Source organism: Triticum dicoccoides, chromosome 5B, assembly GCF_002162155.2.
Source record: "Triticum dicoccoides isolate Atlit2015 ecotype Zavitan chromosome 5B, WEW_v2.0, whole genome shotgun sequence".
Lineage (NCBI taxonomy): Eukaryota > Viridiplantae > Streptophyta > Magnoliopsida > Poales > Poaceae > Triticum > Triticum dicoccoides.
In genome coordinates, this window is record NC_041389.1 from 228,007,009 (window position 1) to 228,028,462 (window position 21,454).

Consider the following 21,454-nt stretch of genomic DNA (forward strand, 5'->3'; position numbering starts at 1 on the left):
AGAGGCAGCATCAATCGGCTTCAGTTAGCAGCAGTAGCGAAGAAATTGCTCCATCGGGTTCAGTTAACAGCCATCGATCGATTCCTCGCGTTCAGTAACGCGTAGCCTGCAGTGCAATCGCTCGGGTTCAGTTAGAGTCCAACGCCTCGCTCGGGTTCAGTTAGAGCCAACGCCTCGCACACACGCGCGTTCGTACGAGAGAAACGCACATCGCTCCGCCCCCGACCTCCCACCGTAACCGGCAACTCCCCGAAATTTTCCTCCCCCTCGCTTCTACCACGGTTTTTTCCGTCATGGACGGCCCAAAGAATGTCATGCAGCTGCGTCTCCGGCCCGCCCAGGACGAAAAGCCCATTTTCTGTCATGATTTTTTGTCATAGAATTAGGAGCCCACCACATCTATGATGATACCGGGTTTTGTCACAATTATCGTCATAGAAGTGACATATGTATGACAGAAAAAAAATTCGTTCGGCCCAAAATGTCACGGATGTGTCTTTTTTTTGTAGTGCAAGCTCCAAGATGGCGAGCATGAGGCTTTTACCACAACGATGTCCAAGCTCGACGAGCTCCAAGACGACGCTCCCAATTCGACTTCACCGCCATCCCTCTTTGTGGCATTGATGATGCCGAGTCTACTATGACTCTTTTTCAAGATGGTGCGGCGACGACTACGACTACGGAGCCATTCGAGGAACATGCTTTGGAGGCGATCGACATGGTGACGAGCAAGGATGATGCTTCCATCTTGGGAGGAGAGAATGATGATGTGCCATCTTCAGCCTTCATCCACGACGACGATGACGAGATGGTTGAGCATGAGATTTTCCCTTCGACCACGGCGATGTATGATGACTTGAGTGACTTGTGCCACCATATTGAGAGTGAGATGAGTGACTCCACCATATGTGACTTTGAATGCACCTATTTTGAGGGAGTGAGTGAACCACCACATGGAGAGGGTATGATAGTTGATAGGGCATGTGAGGCCACTATGATTTCTAACGACTTAACCTCTACCTCTATTGTGTCTTATCATTTGGTGCAAGGTCCCATTTATGACGACGAGCCGATTCTCGGCGACTTTGTCCTTCCTTTGGACAAGACGATGGCCATGGTGGAATATGATGCACCCCCCCCATGGTTCCATCAAGATGAAGGTTACCACCATTTGGTCTTTGCCACCTAACCTACACCACACGAGTGGAATGAAAAAGGTAACATAGGTGAAGGTAATGCTCTAGTCCCACTAGTGGAAATTCTTGACATTGATTGCTTGCATGATCTTGATCCACCTATTACCATGCTTCATTCTAGTGCGACTTCCTTATGTGATGATTTATTGCCCATTTATAATGAGTATGATGATTCTCATGTGGAGTCTATTAGTTGTGATGCCATGTTACATATGATTTCTTGTGATAATTCTCTCGGTCACATCATGTTTGACAATCCGCTTGACTTGTCATATGCTATGCATGAGATCAACCATATGTCATATTTACAATCTCTTTGTAGTGACTATGCATATGCCATTAAAATAAACCCAATTTGCACATATGGCATAGATGACAAGCCCATGGTTATTGGCATTTGTTTTTCTTGTGATGATATTGATATGCTCCCTTTGCATCATTTATATCATATGCCACACCATGACCACCTAGCTTCGGATATGCATTGTTTTGGATGTTGTTCCACTTCTCCATATTATGATTATGATATTGCTCATGAGGAGACCCCCATAGTTTCCTCATACATTTTAGGAGATTTTGATCACTCCCATCCATTACATGATCCAACTAATACTTGTGTGCACAATATGCTTCCCATGAATAAAAATGATATTGATGTGCCCATTGTTGTTGGGGAATGTAGAATGCAATTTCAAAATTTTCCTATGCTCACGCAAGATCTATCTTTGTCAGAGTAAATGACCACGGGTAGCCTTATCAGCTCCCCCTGGCTTTTCAAGACATCGGGCCGACTGCGCCCCTCAAGCATCTGAGACGAAGGGCCGCCTTCTCGTGGCTGGCTGGTCCAGTGGCCGGCTGCGGGAAGGCGGCGAGGTTCAGTAAGCAGTCCCAAAGTGGACCGACTCCTAACAGGCGGCCACCAGAGTGGCCGACCTCTAGCAGGCGGCCCACCCCATGCATCCTCAAAGTTTGCGCCCACATAATGGCGACGAGATGGGGCGTGGCTACAGTGCAGCCAGCCACCCCCCAAATCCCGGAGCGGGCGTGGCCACAGTGCCGCGTACCAGGCGGCCATCCCCCGCCCGGCGCGACACTGTTTCCACGTTGACCATGACATCATCCATGGCAGAACGGCCATGCCCCCACGATGAGCTGTCGGTACGTGATGACCCACAAGTGTAGGGGATCTATCGTAATCCTTTCGATAAGTAAGAGTGTCGAACTCAACGAGGAGCAGAAGGAAATGACAAGCGGTTTTCAGTAAGATATTCTCTGCAAGCACTAAAATTGTAGGTAATAGATAGTTTTGTGATAAGATAATTTGTAACAGGTAACAAACAATAAAAGTAAATAAGGTGCAGCAAGGTGGCCCAATCCTTTTTGTAGCAAAGGACAAGCCCAGACTAGTTCTTATAATGAGAAAATCGCTCCCGAGGACACATGTGAATTATCGTCAAGCTAGTTTTCATCACGTTCAGATGATTCGCGTTCGTTACTTTGATAATTTGATATGTGGGTGGACCGGTGCTTGGGTGCTGCCCTTTCTTGGACAAGCATCCTACTTATGATTAACCCCTATTGCAAGCATCCGCAACTACAAAAGAAGTATTAAGGTAAACATAACCATAGCATGAAACATATGGATCCAAATTAGCCCCTTACGAAGCAACACATAAACTAGGGTTTAAGCTTCTGTCACTCTAGCAACCCATCATCTACTTATTACTTCCCAATGCCTTCCTCTAGGCCCAAACAATGGTGAAGTGTCATGTAGTCGACGTTCAGATAACACCACTAGAGGAGAGACAACATACATCTCATCAAAATATCGAACGAATACCAAATTTACATGACTACTAATAGCAAGACTTCACCCATGTCCTCAGGAACAAACGTAACTACTCACAAAGCATATTCATGTTCATGATCAGAGGGGTATTAATATGCATTAAGGATCCGAACAAATAATCTTCCACCGGATAAACCAACTAGCATCAAGTACAAGGAGTAATCAACACTACTAGCAACCCACAGGTACCAATCTGAGGTTTTGGTAGAAAGATTGGATACAAGAGATGAACTAGGGTTTGAGAGGAGATGGTGCTGGTGAAGATGTTGATGGAGATTGACCCCCTCCTGATGAGAGGATCGTTGGTGATGACGATGGTGATGATTTCCCCCTCCCGGAGGGAAGTTTCCCCGGCAGAACAGCTCCGCCGGAGCCCTAGATTGGTTCCGCCTTGTGGCGTTGGAGTTTCGTCCCGTACGCTTGCTTATGATTTTTTTTAGGGTAAAAGACTTCATATATCAGAAGATGGGCACCGGAGGGCTGCTAGGGGGCCCACGAGGCAGGGGCGCGCCCTGTAAGGCTGGGCGCGCCCCCACCCTCGTGGCCAGGGTGTGGGCCCCCTCTGGTACTTCTTCCGCTCAATAATTATCATTAATTCCAAAAATGACTTTTGTGGAGTTTCAGGAATTTTGGGGCCGTGCAGAATAAGTCTCCAATATTTGCTCCTTTTGCAGCCCAGAATCCCAGCTGTCGGCATTCTCCCTTCTCATGTAAACCTTGTAAAATGAGAGGGAATACCATAAGTATTGTGACATAACGTGTAATAACAGCCCATAATGCAATAAATATCGATATAAAAGCATGATGCAAAATGGACGTATCAACTCCCCCAAGCTTAGATCTCGCTTGTCCTCAAGCGGAAGCCGATATCGAAAAATATGTCCACATGTTTAGAGATAGAGGTGTCGATAAAAATAAAATACGGACATGAGGGCATCATGATCATTCTTATAAGAACAACATATATATATATATATATTGTCATATGATTTCTTATGCTCAAGTAACAATCTATTCACAATGTCAAGTATGATTTAGAAACTTCATTGAGAACTAGCAAACTATAATCTCAGTCATTGAAGCAATTGCAATTTATCATAACATCAGAAAGAGTCAATAATAGAGCTTTTCAGCAAGTCCACATACTCAACTATCATTTAGTCTTCCACAATTGCTAACACTCAAGCAATACTTATGGTTATGGAGTTTTAATCGGACACAGAGAAAGATAGGAGCTTATAGTGCTGCCTCCCGACCTTTTACCTCAAGGGTAATGTCAACAATAATAGTTCATGCTAACTTACATCCAATTGGATATATATATCAGGATCTTTCCAACACGAGATGCTTGCCAAAGGATAAAATGAAAAAGGGAAAGGTGAAGATCACCTTGACTCTTGCATAAGGTAAAGGACATAAAGTAAAAGATAGGCCCTTCGCAGAGGGAAGCAGAGGTTGTCATGTGCTTTTTGGTTGGATGCACGAAATCTTAATGCAAAAGAATGTCACTTTATATTGCCACTTGTGATATGGACCTTTATTATGCAGTCCGTCACTTTTATTACTTCCATATCACACGGTGCTTGGGTGCTGCCCTTTCTTGGACAAGCATCCCACTTATGATTAACCCCTACTGCAAGCATCCGCAACTACAAAAGAAGTATTAAGGTAAACCTAACCACAGCATGAGACATATGGATCCAAATCAGCCCCTTACGAAGCAACTTATAAACTAGGGTTTAAGCTTCTGTCACTCTAGCAACCCATCATCTACTTATTACTTCCCAATGCCTTCCTCTAGGCCCAAACAATGGTGAAGTGTCATGTATTCAATGTTCACATAATACCACTAGAGGAGAGACAACATACATCTCATCAAAATATCGAACGAATACCAAATTCACATGACTACTAATAGCAAGAATTCACCCATGTCCTCAGGAAGAAATGTAACTACTCACAAAGCATATTCATGTTCATGATTAAAGGAGTATTAATATGCATTAAGGATCTGAACAAATGATCTTCCACCGGATAAACCAACTAGCATCAACTACAAGGAGTAATCAACACTACTAGCAACCCACAGGTACCAAGCTGAGGTTTTGGTACAAAGGTTGGATACAAGTGATGAACTAGGGTTTGAGAGGAGATGGTGCTGGTGAAGATGTTGATGGAGATTGACCCCCTCCCGATGAGAGGATCGTTGGTGATGATGATGGTGATGATTTCCCCCTCCCGGAGGAAAGTTTTCCTGGAGGAACAGCTCCGCCGGAGCCCTAGATTGGTTCCGCCAAGGTTCCGCCTCGTGGTGGTGGAGTTTCGTCCCGTAAGCTTGCTTCTGATTTTTTTCTAGGGTGAAAGACTTCATATAGCAGAAGATGGGCACCGGAGGGCTGCCAGGGGGCCCACGAGGCAGGGGAGCGCGCCCTGTAAGGGTGGGCGCGCCCCCACCCTCGTGGCCAGGGTGTGGGCCCCCTCTGGTGCTTCTTTCGCTCCATAATTCTTATTAATTCCAAAAATAACTTTCGTGGGGTTTCAGGACTTTTGGAGCTGTGCAGAATAGTTTTCCAATATTTGCTCCTTTTCCAGCCTAGAATCCCAGCTGCCGGCATTCTCCCTCTTCGTGATAAACCTTGTAAAATAAGAGAGAATAGCCATAAGTATTGTGACATAACGTGTAATAACAGCCCATAATGCAATAAATATCGATATAAAAGCATGATGCAAAATGGACGTATCACTCCATCATGGGCCCAGCCCATCCTCAACTTTCTGATGAACAGAGAGCTGCCGACTGACGAGATCTCGGCTCGACAATTTCAGCGGCGTGCAGGAGCCTGCACAATAGTAAACAGAGAGCTCGTTAGGCGCAGCGTGACTGGAGTCTTCCAGCGTTGCATTGAGCCAGAGAAGGGCATGGCAATCCTCTAGGACATCCATTGAGGCGAGTGTGGCCACCACGCGGTCTCAAGATCACTTGTGGCCAAAGCTTTCTGCCATGGTTTCTTTTGGCCGACTGCTTTGGAAGATGCCAAGGACTTAGTCAAACACTGCAAGGGATGCCAGATGTTCAGCTCCGAGCAACACCTGCCGGCTTCTGCACTCAAGACCACCCCCTCACTAGGACCTTTGCCGTCTGGGGGTTGGACATGGTGGGCCCATTCAAGACGGCACACGGCGTAGACAAGTTAACCAAGTGGATTGAAGCAAAGCCAATCAAGAAGCTGAATGGGCCGACTGCTGTGATCTTCATCACAGATATCAACGTCCGGTATGGCATACCACACAGCATCATCACCGACAATGGCACCATTTTTGCCAAAGGAGCATTGGCACGTTTCTGCGCGATGCAGGGCATCCTACTTGACTTAGCGTCCGTTGCCCATCTATAGTCAAACGGCCAAGTAGCGAGCAAACGGCCTCATCCTCTCTGGCATCAAGCCCCGACTGGTCGATCCGCTAGAGCGCTCGGCCGGTTGTTGGCTCGATGAGCTGTCGGCCGTCCTCTGGAGCCTGCGCACCACTCCAAACAAGTCAACCGGCTTCACTCCTTTCTTCCTTGTGTATGGTGCCGAGGCCGTCATTCCAACTGACATCGAGTTCGACTCACCTCGCGTCACCATGTACACGGAAGCGGAGGTGAAGGAAGCGCGAGAAGACGACGTCGATCTGCTGGAAGAGGGCCGGCTGTTGGCACTCAGCCGGTCGGCCGTCTACCAGCAGATCCTACGTCGTTACCACACTCAGAAGGTCAAGCCAAGATCCTTCCAAGAGGGTGACCTTGTGCTCCGGCAGATCTAGCGAACAGCCGGCCAACAGAAGCTCTCAGCCCCTTGGGAAGGCCCCTTCGTCATCAGAAAGGCCTTGGGCAACGATTCCTACTAGTTGACCCGTTGCGTCAAATGGCGCAGAGACCCGCTAAAGACATGTTGTCAATGAAAATGGATTCATTTTGCAGACATTAGTAGTGGAAAGCCTATTTGAAACAATGACATATTGAAAATATGTTTATCACATTGTGAAGTTCGAGTTTGAAATAAAAGTGTATTTGTATAATATGTACAAACAAGCTAAGGAAGCATTGCTTTAGCCGAAAATATGGTTATCATGATGAGAGTTTAAAAAAATTTGTATAAGATGTAAAGGCCAATTAAGAATATATATTTTTAACACTGTTTGCACCAAACTTTTATTTTCCATTTGCACGAAAAAAAGAAACCTCTTTGTGTTGTGCTTTTGGGTGCATAAGCATGTGAGAGGTCCACATGCCATCCATTGCGCCAAATGGCGTAGAGACCCGTTGAATCCATGTACACATCGAAAAGAAAATCCATGTACACATCGAAAAGAAAATCCATGATTTAGTTGGTTTAGTTGTGGGAAAGCACATAAGCTAACAAATTAACCCACCTTGATAAAAAAAGAATGAAGTCTATAATAAGAATGGAAGGTTTACTCACTACAATAAGATGTATAATAACATCACCCGTTGCGTCAAATGGCGCAAAGTCTCATTTCAAACCAAGAGTTATTTGAATAAATACTTGAAAATTTGACAATAATAAGGAACCTTTTAATAATGAAAATTGAAAGAAACGTAGTCACAAACTATGTAATAGATTTTTCAAAATGCAGGCATTCTATCTACAGAATTTTGCTATGTTAGATGGAACTTAGGAATCCATAGTCACATTTGTCCTTGGTAAACTCTCCCCTCCCACTCCTCTGGATCCATAACATTTTGTACTTCACAACCTCTATAGTTCACATGCATTGTAATTTCTTAATTTTTTAAGTAAGCTGAGCAAACAACAACATTTGTCATCTCTTTAGTTATGGAGCCACTCTCTATAGACATCTCTTCTTTTTTGAAGGGAACTTGACAAATGATGCCAAGCACCATGTTTATGACATGTTCTACTATAATAGACGCGGAAACTTGAAATGAGATATATATTTTTTGGAAGAGACAAGGACATATTGGTCTGCTGCAATGGAAGGGCAAACCAAGATTGGTAAGTACCACACCAGGAACGAAAGTTTATAATAGATATAGAAGTGACAGTATACAAGTTTTTCAACATTTACAATGAACAACGATTTGGCTTCTTGCTCTAAAATAGAAACAATCTGCAACACTAACTTGGTGACAATCCCACCAATTCAACGACAATGGAAATCTCTATCCTTCACTCCTTTGCGACTTCTAGAATCAAAGGCGAACTACCATCATTGCAGGAAAGGAAAAGAAAATAACAACAGTTCTTGCGGTTAAAGCATATATCAAGTGAAGGTATGCCGCTTGAATCCTTTTTCTTTCAATAACCATCCGTACACGGCGGCAGTAATGCCAAGACAAAAAACTTGATACTTTGTTCATAGTCATCTCATTATTGAAAAAGTAAATGTAAAACTGGCCTGCAAGATAAAAGCATTTTCCAGTAACTGAATGTACATCCTATGATCGTTTGTGCTCTTAATAATCAATTACTGGGAGTACCGCTAGATGAAATATAGTGGAAACTCCAGATCTTATAACTTTTAATACATTCTCAACTAAGATTTTAAGACATGAGATTATATGCCAATGGTTACATTTAAGTCATAAAAGGCAGTAAGAATAAGTTTTAGGACATAGTGTGGGCTGAAACTACTTATTTGAAAATAGTGAAACAACTCATTAAATTAACTAATTTTAAGTGATTAAGTTTTAAGAATTAATACTATACAACTAAGAGCAGGCTACAAAATAGTGAATCAAGAATATTCAACTGTATAAAATATTTTAACCAACACTTCCACCAACCACCCCGGTGAAGTGAAATATATAATATGGTCAATCAAGCATATTAAAATTAATATGTTAAAACTAATAAAAGTGCACTCGGAAGGCAACCATAAAGCAAGAATAGTAATGATGCACACCTTCAGATTGACAAATTCCATTGTTCATAAGATATGGTGGACCAAATTTACCTTTATTGACACCAAGGCAGAATAGATTGTGAATTTGCCATCTCAAAAAGCAACCATTTATCTTTAGTACCTGCAGTGACTAAACAGCATTGCAGAGACCGCCAAGCATCAGATTTCCTATCTACAAAATTCCTTCTAATAAAAATTAGATGGTCTTGAACAATTGAAATGAAAATAGTTCTATTTCTCTCGGTAGTAATACTATTTAGATTGGGATACTATAAAGCAAATAAAAAAAGCAAGTGGCAAATTTTCTCAACAAACTAAGACACTTTTAGAGAGAAGTTGGGAACAGATGTCGTATAAGCTAGCAGCAAAAGACAATTTAATCTGGCACCAATAGTAGACATTTCATTGAGTTTACTCGCATAAGAAAAAGCAGAGGATTGATTGTACAGACAATATAGATCTACGAATCTCCAAATATAAAGGATCTTCCACTTACTTGTTTGTTCAATCCCTAAATATTCCGTGGAGGTATTTATAACCAATAGGTATAGGATTCAACAATTTAAAATGACTAAGAACAATATCTTCAAAACAATCAATAGACAGATTTTTTCCTTTCCATTTTAGAAAGTGAAAAAACACAAATCCTAGCTGGATAAGAGTGCTTATATTGAGATATAGAGAAGGATCCATGGAGTGTAGTAATGTGACTGTATTGCTTCTTTGGATGTCAATCATTTAAGCAGAAAGAAACAATAGACTGTTAGGCATGATGTGGATATAATTCTCTATGTTTATATAGTATACATAGGATTGTTTTAATCTGGTTGCAATGTAAAATGAGATATACACATTTTGTCTGCACAAATAATGTTAAAACTATCTACCACAGTAAGTTGAAACCGTAGGCATATATCTCAAAAAAGAAAAAGAACTTCCATCTGTAACCTATCAACTCAGGTTGGTCGTTGTCTAGTTGTTGCTAGAACCGTGCCTTAGCCAGACCCTTCAAAAAAATCAGGGAACAATCACACAATACACCAAAATCCACACAATTGAACGTAAACATGCCAAGCCCCATGTGAAAGAAAATCCTGAGTTTGTAAATTGATGAGTGAGAGAATTAATTGACCATTAGTTCTCTACATTCGATGGACTACATCAGTACAACGTTTATTGGGCATGTATACATGTGAGAAGCGAGAGGAAGAAATGAGGGCATGAGGGGGCAAGATACCTTGGGGAAGAGCTATTGCGGCTGGACCTCACGTGTTGTGCGGCTGCCGCAAGCGTCTGGCTATCAATCTTCGCTTCAAAACAGCACAGTGAATAAAACAAAAACATATTTTTCTTACCTATCCATGCTTTTACAAAAGAAGAAAAGACTGTAAGAAGTCTGATTTAATTACACCATCAGCAAGAGTTTACAACTACATAAAAGTTAGGTACACCAGAAGCAATACAATGCTACCAAAAGACAAGAACATGACACTCAAACACGAAACTATTAAGCAGAAAAATGTTGTTGACACCAAGCAAAACACTTAGCAAAATAACAAATGAAATGCCTAGATTCCTTGTTGAACCCAAACCTTTCTCCAAAATAGAAGGCCACCAACAGTAGCCACGAATCGTTATGCACCCCAATGAGTGATAACCAATCTTTATCATTCATACCATCCCGGGCAAAGTTAATTCCTAGTGCAGGCTCCCCCAGCAGCGGCACGACGCTGCGGACAGCGGCTTCCTCCTGGCGGTGTGCTCGTGGTGGGCGCTGGACAGAGAGGAGGGAGGCAGGATGAGGGAGTGAGGATGCGGTTATGGATTGGGGCTAGGGTTCAGGAGGTTGTGCCCAAAGAGCAGCAGGGCACGGGTCAAATGGCCAGCGAAGCTTCAAATAGGGGACCTTCCTGGGAGCGAGTTGTCCAGAGGACCTTATAGGTTTAAATACACATGACCGTGATGAACAATTTCCTATAATCTCTTGTCTTGCCAGATAACTGCTCATACATATCATTGCAGTTTTCAATAGCTTGGAACAAACAAATTGACAGATAACTGCTCATACATATCATTGCAGTTTTTCATGTGCTTCATGGATGCCTACCTGAAACTACTGGTAGGAGGTAAGTAACAAGTTACTTGCATGATGAATGGCATGGAGAACTGAATCCACAAATGCAAATCCATACTTGCAGGAAAACTAATCTGCCCTCCTACCTATTACCTAACTTTTCACAAATTAGGTTGCATCAAATCAAATAATGGTAAAAGGCAAAGCAGATCATAAAGGAAGTTACCTGGTTAGCATATTGCAATATCATCTCCTTTGTTTATCAGAGAGAAGCCCAGCATGGAAGGCTATAGATAATCAAGAACCTGTGAAAAAATGATAGTAAATTCGTAATATAGTGTTCGCACACGAACTTCAGACAACACAATTTTCTTTTGAAATGAATAGATGAGGATTGAGATGGTTAACTTATACATAAAATACGTCCATCAATAGTAGTTACCATATCTTCTGGATCGGTCTTTGGCAGACGATGTAGTAGAGGCAAACCATGACCATCGTCAGCTCCTGCAGTCCTGCCCTCACAGAGCTCTGCCTTCCATTCTTCTCGGCGCCCCTGCAGCCAACACCCTCATGCATGAGACAAAGTGGAGGAAAGAGAGAGGATGTATAGGCAAACCTGAACCTCCTCGAGCTCCTTGCTCCTGCTGCTCTAGTCGGTGACCCTCCCTCAACCGCCGACCACATCCGCAACCGCTGCTGAAATGTAATGAAGGCCTCCCATGAAAGGAAATTAATATCTATAAAAATTAATATCTATAAATGAGAAATCAGATGAGAAAATATGCGGAGTAAGCAATAGGCATTTTTAGTGTCGCTATGATACTGGATAATGCTGGCCTCTGGTAGCACGATGCATCACAAGCATATGTCGAGATAGAAAGGTAAGTAGTAGATAATGGTTGGTTTCTGTGCCTAAAATAGGTATGCAAATTGGTGCATGGCGACAAATAGTAGCAAGTATCACTCACGGATAACAATCTACTCAAGCTGAATTGAAACCGGATAAATAATGCAACCAGGCAACCAGGTAAAAAATTGGCACATATGTACATACAACTATTTCATTGGTCTTTCCCTGAATTTTTACCTATTCATCTATGCTTATGTTTAAAGATCGAGTATCCATCTGCTGTAACATCAAGGAAATCGCACATGTATCTTTCTCTCTACTCTTTTCACAAAATTGGTTGCTTCAAACATAAAAATTGTTGGCAATACATATATTATGATTATATTTTTTTTCCAAATAATTAACTCACATGTCAGCATATATATCTTGGCACTCATTATTTATCAAGAATTAGGTGGCATGGATCCACTCTGGCAACAAACATATGCATGGTAGGAGAAAAATGCGAAGAGAAAAACACGGGACAACACAGACCTTGCCTCCTCCCTGGCCCAGTTCCCTGTCGCCAGCCTCCTCCCCCTCCTGCGCAGCTCCACCACATCACGACTGGAGCGTTGCCCCATGCTGCAACCACCGGATGGCCAGTGAAGCTAGTTGTGCTGAGGGAGAGAGACCATCAATGAAGGTTTGAAGAGGAAAAACTAAGAGAATAGATATGGGGAGAGCGATCTCACCATCTCCAGCTTCCTCGGCCTCGAGCACCTCCATCCGGTCTCCTTTTTTGACCTTCCCCATCTCGGCCTCTAGCTCGAGCTCCGACCCACCAACGCCAGATCCGACCCATAAGCAGCAACGGTGGTGGAGGGGAGTAGCAGGCAACGGCGGTGACGACCGAGGATGAGGGAGGGGCTGTGGGGAACGAAGCATGCGCAGCACCTCGACAGGGGTATGGCGCCACGGACGGCGGCTTCCTCCCGGCGGCATGGTTGTAGGACAGAGAGGAGGGAGGCAGAACGGCGGCACCGGCTAACGAGGAAGGAGGAGGAGGGAGGAGTGCGGGATGTGAGGCTAGGGTTTGTCCGGTGGGGGGTGGGGGCTGGGGCCTTGGGGAGACGGGGGATTGGGTGCGGAGCATGCGGTGCGGATTGGGCAAAAACGCCCTGCACGCGAAAGCACGCAACCCAGCCAACTAGCGCGCCGCGCGAGCCCACCACCCATCCAACTGCGGTGCGGATTGGACAACGAAAACAACCACGAGGGTGAAATTAGTTTTAACCGCTGTGAAGATCCAACGGCTCACACGCGCCAGAAAACAGATCGAACGACCAACGAAGCTTGCAATCGGGGAAGCGTTCTGGAGGTGAGTTGGCTAGCTTCTGTTTTGTTTTAAATTACCTGATCGATGCACAGAAGCCCAAGGCACGCAAGAGAGATGACTCCGGCAAGGAGTCGGAACACCCATGGAACGCCAATCTCCTTCGAAGATTTTACAGTTGATGCAGTATGTATCATGCTATCTTTTGTATTAAGTACAAGACATCGGGTCCCCCGAGGAGCACTCGGGGACTACCCATTTTTATCTATATGATAAGTATTATGCCTATGAATGTGTTGCTGCATTTTTCTCGTCCTGCACCGGGTTCGACCAGTCGGCCCGGAGACTTGCCGCCTTGTATTATGTTAGTGCTACCTGCAGTCAGACAAGTAGCGACTGTCCGGCTGGCAAGAGTCATAGGCAGGAAATGGTGCCCACATGAAAAATGACTAAGGACCAACGCACTTACATAACATAAGCCGGCTCCCCGCCTTGCCGACCGGCTGCTAAGCAGCCGGCCGGCCGGCTTCCCACTTACCTATGCCATGACCTAAAAAGGCTAAAGTACTTGCCCTCCCAAATGGCTAAATGTTTTCCCAGCCACAGACCGCAGAGCGGCTGTTCAGCTGGGAAGGCGGCAGCCAAGGGAGGGTGGCAAAGGAAAAGCCAAAAGGATCAAAAAGCAAGCAGAGTCGAAACCCGACACAAGCATAGCGCATGCGAGATAATATTTACATGAAGAAAGGCTTTTTAAGCCACGATTCAACATAGTTTGAATACACCCCTAGTGGGTGGAACTACGCAAATTTAACAAATATTGTTCAAAAGACTACTAGACAGGAGGATAAAGATAAAAGTGGCCTCCTAGACCAAGGGAGCAGCAAGCGAGCCTTCTAGGTCGGTGGAGACAGCAGCGCTGGCTGGTGGAGTGGCCGGATGGCGAGTCTCGGCTTGGTCGTCACCAGCAGCAGTCAGCGTGTTCGCATGCGCCTCGTTGCTAGAGGCACAGTCAGGTTGAGGCTGGCCATATGCTCCACTGTCTGGTGCGACGTCTTCGCCGTCCTCGTCCTCGCCCTCGCCCTTGTCGCCGGAGTCGATCTCCTCTGGCGAGTCCTCACCATCCTCCGGGTTCGGCCCGAAAAAGTCCGCCGGCATCTCAACACCGTCTTCGTTCAACTCAGGAACGAAGACGCTGGTGTCGGTGTAGTCTGCGATTGCCGCGGCGCAATGAATGATAGCGGGCCTCACCGCCACCAACTCCTCGTTGGCCTCCTACCGGAACATGGACAACTGGGCTAGATCCATCCCAGGGTACCACGCCCTGACAAACTCCAGCGCCTGCCCGGGCCGAAGAAGCCTTCCATGCCTCGAAGCGGGTGACTGTCACTTCCAGCCAGTCGGCAGTCCCCCAGTCGGCAGTCCCTTTAGCGTGTCGGGCCAGAGGGCGGAAAGCACCTAGGCTCCAACGCGCTAAAGGCGGTGGAGCATCCGGGGGGCAGCTGGAGACGGGCCTGGATGGCCAGGAGCTGCTCCTCGAGTGTCCGGCGGGCATTCGATGCAATCTCTGCACCAGCCCGCCTTCGTGCTTCGCGGTGGGCCTCGATGGCTTGGCTGGCGGCAACGGAGTAGCCGGGGAAATACTCTGTGCAAAGAAGAAAAAGGGAACACGAAGTCAGAAGCCGGACCAGATAACAGGCGGCAGACGAAGGAAAGAGATGGAAGGCAACTCACCGTCGACCATGTCCTCAACTTGGCCGTAGCCGTCGCTCGACGCCCGCTCCGATTAGGCCCAGTTTGCCACCTGGGTCTCGTACTCGGCTTGGAGGGCGATCTCGTTGTCCTTCACCGCCTGGAGGGCTGCCTGGTGACGCTTCTCCTGGTCAGCTAGCTGCTTGGCCAGGCGATCGCGCTCCTGGGCCACCGTGCTGCACTCCGCCTCCTTGGTGCGCAGTGTGGTTTGGGCCTCACCCAGTTGCTGCTGCAAGGTGGTGTTGGCCTCTACAAAGACAACAAAGAAGAAGAAACAATAAGCAAGAAGTCGCCAAAAGAGATTCGGCCCGACTTCTCAGCAGTCGGCCCGAATCTCGGGGACTACACCCAGTGGGTGCGCTGACGCGCCCCCACGAGAGAAAGAAAGCAGAATTCTTACTCCGGCTTTCGGACAAGTCGGTAGTCTGCAGGGACAGCTCCCGGACATGGGAGTTGAAGGCGGCCGCACGGAGGTTATGATAGTCCTGCAAAAAGGATAGATAGACAAGAGAAAACAAGTCAGCACCCGAGCTTACTTTGAAGTTCCAGGCCGCCTGCTCAGCAGCCGGCCCGGAACTCGGGGACTACACCTAGTGGGTGCGCTGACGCGCCCCCACGGAAGAATACAAGAATAAGAAACAAAAAAGCAAGAGGCTTACCCAGATGGTCGTTCGCGTCGCCAAGAAATCCTGGTTGTAGTTGCGAAGGGGGGGTGCCCTGAGCCTGTAGTCGGGCCCGAACGTCTTGTGCTGCCTCGTTCAGCACGGTTGTCCAGCCCCCAGGCGTCCAATCCGGCGAGCTGACGCTGACCGCCTCCAATTCTAGGGTCGACGAACTCGCACCCCTGGCCACCCGCGGGTGCGGCGCCGAGGCCGCCTTCCCCACGCGCTGGCGTACCGGAGATTGGACCACGGGGTCCGCCCCCGCCGCTGGTCCGCCACCAGCCGACGGCACTGGCCGCGCGTTGGGCTGGCCGCCTTGGTTCGCCACGATTGGGGCCGGTGGAGTCACTTCCGTCCCCGGGGCGATGTCGTTGCCCCCTCCTCCATGACCGGCTGGTCACCACCGGCTCCTTCAGGCGGCACTGCCGAGTCTTCGGGTGCGGGCGGCACGGCGTGAAGGGGGATGATGAGTTGTGGGGGTTGGCCGTGTGTGGCCTCTCCCACCCATGCTTCAGCCACAGCGTCCGCCTGGGCCTTGGCAGGGGAGTCGGCTTGTGCCTTCGCGACCTCGTTCGCCTCCTCCTGCGCCGCCTTGGCAGCCACCGCCTTCTACCGCTCCGCCTCTTGCTCCTCGTGTGCCTCCCGCACATTCCTCTCTGTCGCCGCCATGAGCTCGGTGCGCGGATCCACGCGGCGGGTGTTGGCAGAGCCCTTTGCCGTCCCCACCACGGAGACGGCGGCTGACCGCTCAAGAGAGAGCGGGGCCCGGTTTAAGCAAGTAGAAAAAAACTCAGAAGGACATTTTGCAAGAAAAAAGAAGAAAGGACACGATAAGAAGCCGGTACTTATGCGGAAACTTTCGGGGGCTCCTTCACAACCTTCCAGAAGAGGTTCGCCCTAGCGGTCGCCTCCTCACGCTTGGTCGCCGCCGCCGAGCTCTTGGGCTTCTTCGGCTGGCTGTCGTACATCGACAGTGCGGCCCGGCGTTTTTGCGCACCGCCTCGGGCAGCCAACGCAGCAGATGAGCTCGCACCCACTTGGTCGGACGCCGGCTGGCGGCGCGGGACGGCCTCTTCGTCATCATCATTAGGACAGTCCTCGAGGCCGCCTCCGGCTCTAGAGCCGCCTACCTCGCCGCCACCGCCTGTGGCGTCGTCTTCCAGGGCGGCCGCCCCCAAGTCGGGGTCGTCCACGTGGCTCTCCGCCCGGTCGGGGAGAAACTTGCAGACCGGCCCCGAGACGCCGGCTACCGGCTGGATGACGTCGCCCTGTTTCATAGCCGTTTGGTCAAGACGGCCAAAGAGAACCCGACAACTAAACGAGAAAAGAAAGAGGCGAAGGCTTACCGTAGGTGGAGGATGCGCGCGCGAGTACGGCTCCTTGCCGAACCGCCACTCCTCCTCCGAGAGCTTGCAGTTCGAGATGTAGTTCACCAAGTGAGCCACCTCCGTGTATGGCATCTCCTTGGTGCACATCCGGCTCGGGTCCCGGTGCCCGCTCATTTGGCATATCAGGTGCGTCCGACCTTGGAGGGGAAGCACCCGGCGCACCACGAAGGCGGTCAGCAAGTCCGGCCCGATGAGGCCCTCCGACTTCACCATCACCTTGAGCCACGCGACGGTGGCAGCACCAGCAACCAACAGCGTCTTGGGCCGGTATGACCAGTTGGCGCACGCTCCAGTCGGTGGGCTGGCTGCGTAGGCTAGCAGGTTGACCCAGTCGCCTTCCGGGTGGACGCTCTTCACGTAGAAGTACGACTGCTGCCACATCTTGACCAACTATATCAGCATGATGGACGGGAAGAGGTTGTCGGCGGCCGGCCTCCGCACCGCGATGAAGGCGCCGCACTGCGCTGCTACCCCCTTGATGACGGTGCCGAGATTCGTGTAGAAGAACTCGCCCCGGAGTTCAAGGGTGGGGAGGACGTCGAGAAAGCCTTCGTTGAGGGTGACGAAGGCGGATAGCAGCACCACTGTGTTTGGCGTGAGGTGATGCGGCTCGGGGCCGTAGAAGTCAAGGAAGGAGCGGAGGAAGCCGCTTGCCGGCAGGCTAAGGCCGCGCAGGCAGTGCGACCGGAATATGACGCGCTCGCCCTCTTCTGGCACCGGCGAGATCTCCCTTCTGGGCGCCAGGCGAACCTTCACATAGTCCTCGCCGAGCAGCCGCCACGTCCGGCGGAGGAAATCGATGTGGTCCCCATGGACGTTGGAGCCGTCCCACGCTCCGGAGCGCACCATGGGCTCGAGAATCTTGATGGATGGGGGGCGCGGCGGCGTGTGCGCGGCCTTAAGGCGGCGAGCAGCAGCGCAGCAGGGTGGTCGGAGGCGCGTGCGGCAGCGGACGCAGCAGCAGAAGAACGAGAAAGAAGAAGAATGGCGAAGGAGGGGGTGGGCGCGTGTGAGTCTGCCACCCCCTCCCTCCTACTTATAGCCCCAGAACGGCGAAGCCGAGGGGGCGGGGCGTGGGGGTCGTGGGATTAACTGCGCCCACTCCCCCATGACCCCGCGTTTATCGCGCCATAAAAGCATGTATTAACCGCGCCCGGAATGCCAACTGCCCGCCTCGGCCACAACGGATTCGTGCGTGGGCTGAGGCGCGGTAGTGGCGGGCCCCAGACTGCAGCGACGTCCCGTCACGCGCGTGGGCTGGCAGGCTGGTCTAGCCGGCTGGTGCCGCGTGGCACGCGGACAGCAGGCGGCCAGCCCGTCGCCCGGCGCATGCGCCACCTGGTTCCCTCCTTCACACTTTGAAATCTTCAAGACGGCGTGCCTGGTCATGACCGGCTCCTAGCTGTCGGCTCTTCAGAGTAGGAAGTTGCTTGGGCTTCTTGCCCTCCTCTCAGCCGTGAAGCCCCACCAGCTTTGGGGACTACTGTCGGAGTAAATGACCATGGGTAGCCCTATAAGCTCCCCCTGGCTTTTTAAGACATTGGGCCGACTGCGCCCCTCAAGCATCCGAGTTGAAGGGTCGCCTTCTTGTGGTGGCTGGTAAAGCGGCTGGCTGCGGGAAGGCGTCGAGGTTCAGTAAGCAGTCCCAAAGTGGACCGACTCCTAGCAGGCGGCCACTAGAGTGGCTGACCTCTAGCAGGCGGCCCACCCCATGCATCCTCAAAGTTTGCGCCCACATAACGGTGACAGGACGGGGCGTGGCTACAGTGCAGCCTGCCACCCCTGAATCTCGGAGCGGGCATGGCAACAGTGCCACGTAACGGGCCGCCATCCCCCGCCCGGCGCGGCACTGTTGCCACATTGACCATGACATCATCCATGGCAAAACGGCCATGCCCCCACGACGAGCTGTCGGTACGGCCCATAGGCGGCGGGCCCTACCAGCCAGTGAGCTGCTAGAAAGTGGCATAACCAGACCAGTCGGCACAGGGGGAGGCCGGCTCCCAACTGCCGGCCTACCCTCCCCCTGGAAGTTTGTGCACCATTAACCAGATAAGACGGGGAGCGGCTACAGTGAACGCCCGCCAAGCAGCGGCACTGTAGCCACACCCGCCCCGACTAAGTCATCGTCATCAGGGGCAAGGCTATAGTAATGAGCAGCCGACAGGGCTCACATGTGGTGGGCCCAGCCTGTCGGCCTAGAGCCCGGCAGCCGGCGGGACCCACCAGTCAGCGGGCCCCAGTGGCCGGCAGAGAAGCCGACGGCCATAGGCACTGACGACCTAGGTCCACACCCAACCGAATTACCATTGTACCCCTGGGGGGTAGGCCTATATAAATCCCCCAGGGCACCCATGCAAAGGATTGATCTCTTAGAGTTTCCCACACCCTATAAAAAGAAGAGGAGACCTAGCCTTGCCCTTCTTCTTCCTCTAGCCGAATAGCTCAAGGAGCAACTTGTAGCTACTTGTTGATATTAGTGATCATGCGGAGACCCCGCAGATCAGGACTAGGGGTGTTATATCCTAGGAGAGCCCCGAACCTGGGTAATATTCGTCGGCGTGCATGTCTTCGCCTCATCCCGTTTCCAGGCACCGGCAATGTCTTAGTAGCTCCCACAATGATTAGCCATCCTTTGGCGTATGTCGCACCTACCACCCGACAATCTAGGAGATGCATAGCAACGAGAGGGGAAGAGCATCTTCATACCCTTGAAGATCGCTAAGCAGAAGCGTTTATCAACGCGGTTGATGTAGTCGTACACCTTCACGATCCGTCCCGATCATGTACCGAACGCACGGCACCTCCGCATTCAGCACACGTTCAGCTCGATGACGTCCTCGCCTTCTTGATCCAGCAAGACTGGTGAAGTAGTAGATGAGTTTCGGTAGCACGACGGCATGGTGATGGTGTTGGTGAAGAACAATCTTCGCAGGGCTTCGCCTAAGCACTACGGAAACTATGATGGAGGATAAACTAGTGGGGACGGGGTTGCCGGCACACGGCTTGGTGAATCTTGATGTGTCTTTGGTGCTAGCCATGCCCCTTTATTTATATGTTGAGCCCTGGGGGTCGAAACTTGGAGCAAAAGCCTCCTCAAAGTTGGTTTTGACGGAAAGGCAAGAGTCCCACTCGGACTCCAGGATCAAACGCCACAATCCTTGGTGTCTGGCCTAAACGCCATGGGCCTCGGCCGTCTGGCCTCTGACCTCCGCAAAATGTTCTTTTGCATCGACCTATAGCCATGTGGGCCTGACCCCTTGGCCTAACCATACCATCCAATATATGAATCTTTACTTCCGAACCGTTCTGGAGCTCCTCGTCATGTCCTTGATCTCATCCGGGACTCCGAACAACACTCGGTCACCAACATACATAACTAATATAATATTATATCATCAATGAACGTTAAGCGTGCGGACCCTACGGGTTCAAGAACTATGTAGACATGACCGAGACACCTCTCCGGTCAATAACCAATAACGGGGCCTGGATGCCCATATTGGCTCCTACATATTCTACAAAGATCTTTATCGGTCGAACCTTATGACAACACTCGTAATTCCCTTTGTCTATCGGTATGTTACTTGCCCGAGATTCGATCATCAGTATCTTCATACCTAGTTAAATCTTGTTACCGGCAAGTCTCTTTACTCATTCCATAATACATCATCGTGCAACTAACTCACTAGTCACTTTGCTTGCAAGGCTTCTTATGATGTGTATTATCGAGTGGGCCCAGAGATACCTCTCCGATACTCGGAGTGACAAATCCTAATATCAATCTATGCCAACCCAACAAATACCTTCGGAGATACCTGTAGATCATCTTTATAATCACCCAGTTACATTGTGACGTTTGATATCACACAAGGCATTCCTCCGGTATCTGGGAGTTGCATAATCTCATAGTCAGAGGAATATGTATTTGACATGAAGAAAGCAATAGCATTAAAACTAAACGATCATTATGCTAAGCTAACGGATGGGTCTTTTCCGTCACATCATTCTCCTAATGATGTGATCCCGTTCATCAAATGAGAACACATTTCTATGGTTAGGAAACTTAACCATCTTTGATCAACGAGCTAGTCTAGTACTAGGGACACAGTATTTTCTCTATGTATCCACACATGTATCAAGTTTTCGGTTAATACAATTCTAGCATGAATAAAAAACATTTATCATGAAATAAGGAAATATAAAATAACAACTTTATTATAGCCTCTAGGGCATATTTCCTTCAGTCTTCCACTTGCACTAGAGTCAATAATCTAGTTCACATCGCCATGCGACAACCACCCAAAGGATTTACTAGAGTCAATAATCTAGTTCACATCGCTATGTGATTAACACCCAAAGAGTACTAATGTGTGATCATGTTTTGCTTGTGAGAGAAGTTTAGTCATTGGGTCTGCCACATTTAGATCCATATGTATT

At 48.8% G+C, this 21,454-nt stretch overlaps 1 protein-coding gene across 11 annotated transcripts; it reads right to left on the bottom strand.

The window, feature by feature from the left end:
* Window positions 1–5,866: 5,866 nt before the first annotated feature.
* Window positions 5,867–13,000, bottom strand: LOC119308161. Of its 11 annotated transcripts, none has more exons than XR_005149875.1 (8): window positions 12,635–13,000; window positions 12,435–12,559; window positions 11,667–11,746; window positions 11,490–11,603; window positions 11,274–11,352; window positions 10,211–10,278; window positions 9,025–9,103; window positions 5,867–5,885 (listed from the first exon to the last, which is right to left on the bottom strand). XR_005149875.1 is itself a non-coding variant. In XM_037584284.1 (8 exons), the coding sequence occupies exons 1-5, from the start codon at window positions 12,882–12,884 to the stop codon at window positions 11,310–11,312; spliced, it is 618 nt and encodes a 205-aa protein (XP_037440181.1). In that variant the 5' UTR covers window positions 12,885–13,000; the 3' UTR covers window positions 8,069–8,466; window positions 9,025–9,103; window positions 10,211–10,278; window positions 11,274–11,309. The 11 variants fall into 11 exon arrangements, 2 of the variants coding, with proteins under 2 accessions (XP_037440181.1, XP_037440180.1); XR_005149878.1 differs by lacking the exon at window positions 5,867–5,885 and adding an exon at window positions 8,069–8,466 and having other exon boundaries at window positions 11,667–11,743; window positions 12,435–12,524; XR_005149877.1 differs by lacking the exon at window positions 5,867–5,885 and adding an exon at window positions 8,069–8,466 and having other exon boundaries at window positions 12,435–12,524.
* Between the last annotated feature and the right edge of the window lie 8,454 nt (window positions 13,001–21,454).

Bases quoted from the DNA above. Each gene is read 5' to 3' on its own strand.
- LOC119308161 (XM_037584283.1), bottom strand. From the start codon at position 12,884: ATGCCGCCGGGAGGAAGCCGCCGTCCGTGGCGCCATACCCCTGTCGAG. The intron at 12,525-12,634 runs GTGAGATCGCTC...CGGTGGTTGCAG, and splicing joins GGCCGAGGAAGCTGGAGATG to CATGGGGCAACGCTCCAGTC. The intron at 11,788-12,434 runs GTCTGTGTTGTC...TAATTTTTATAG, and splicing joins TGGGCCAGGGAGGAGGCAAG to ATATTAATTTCCTTTCATGG.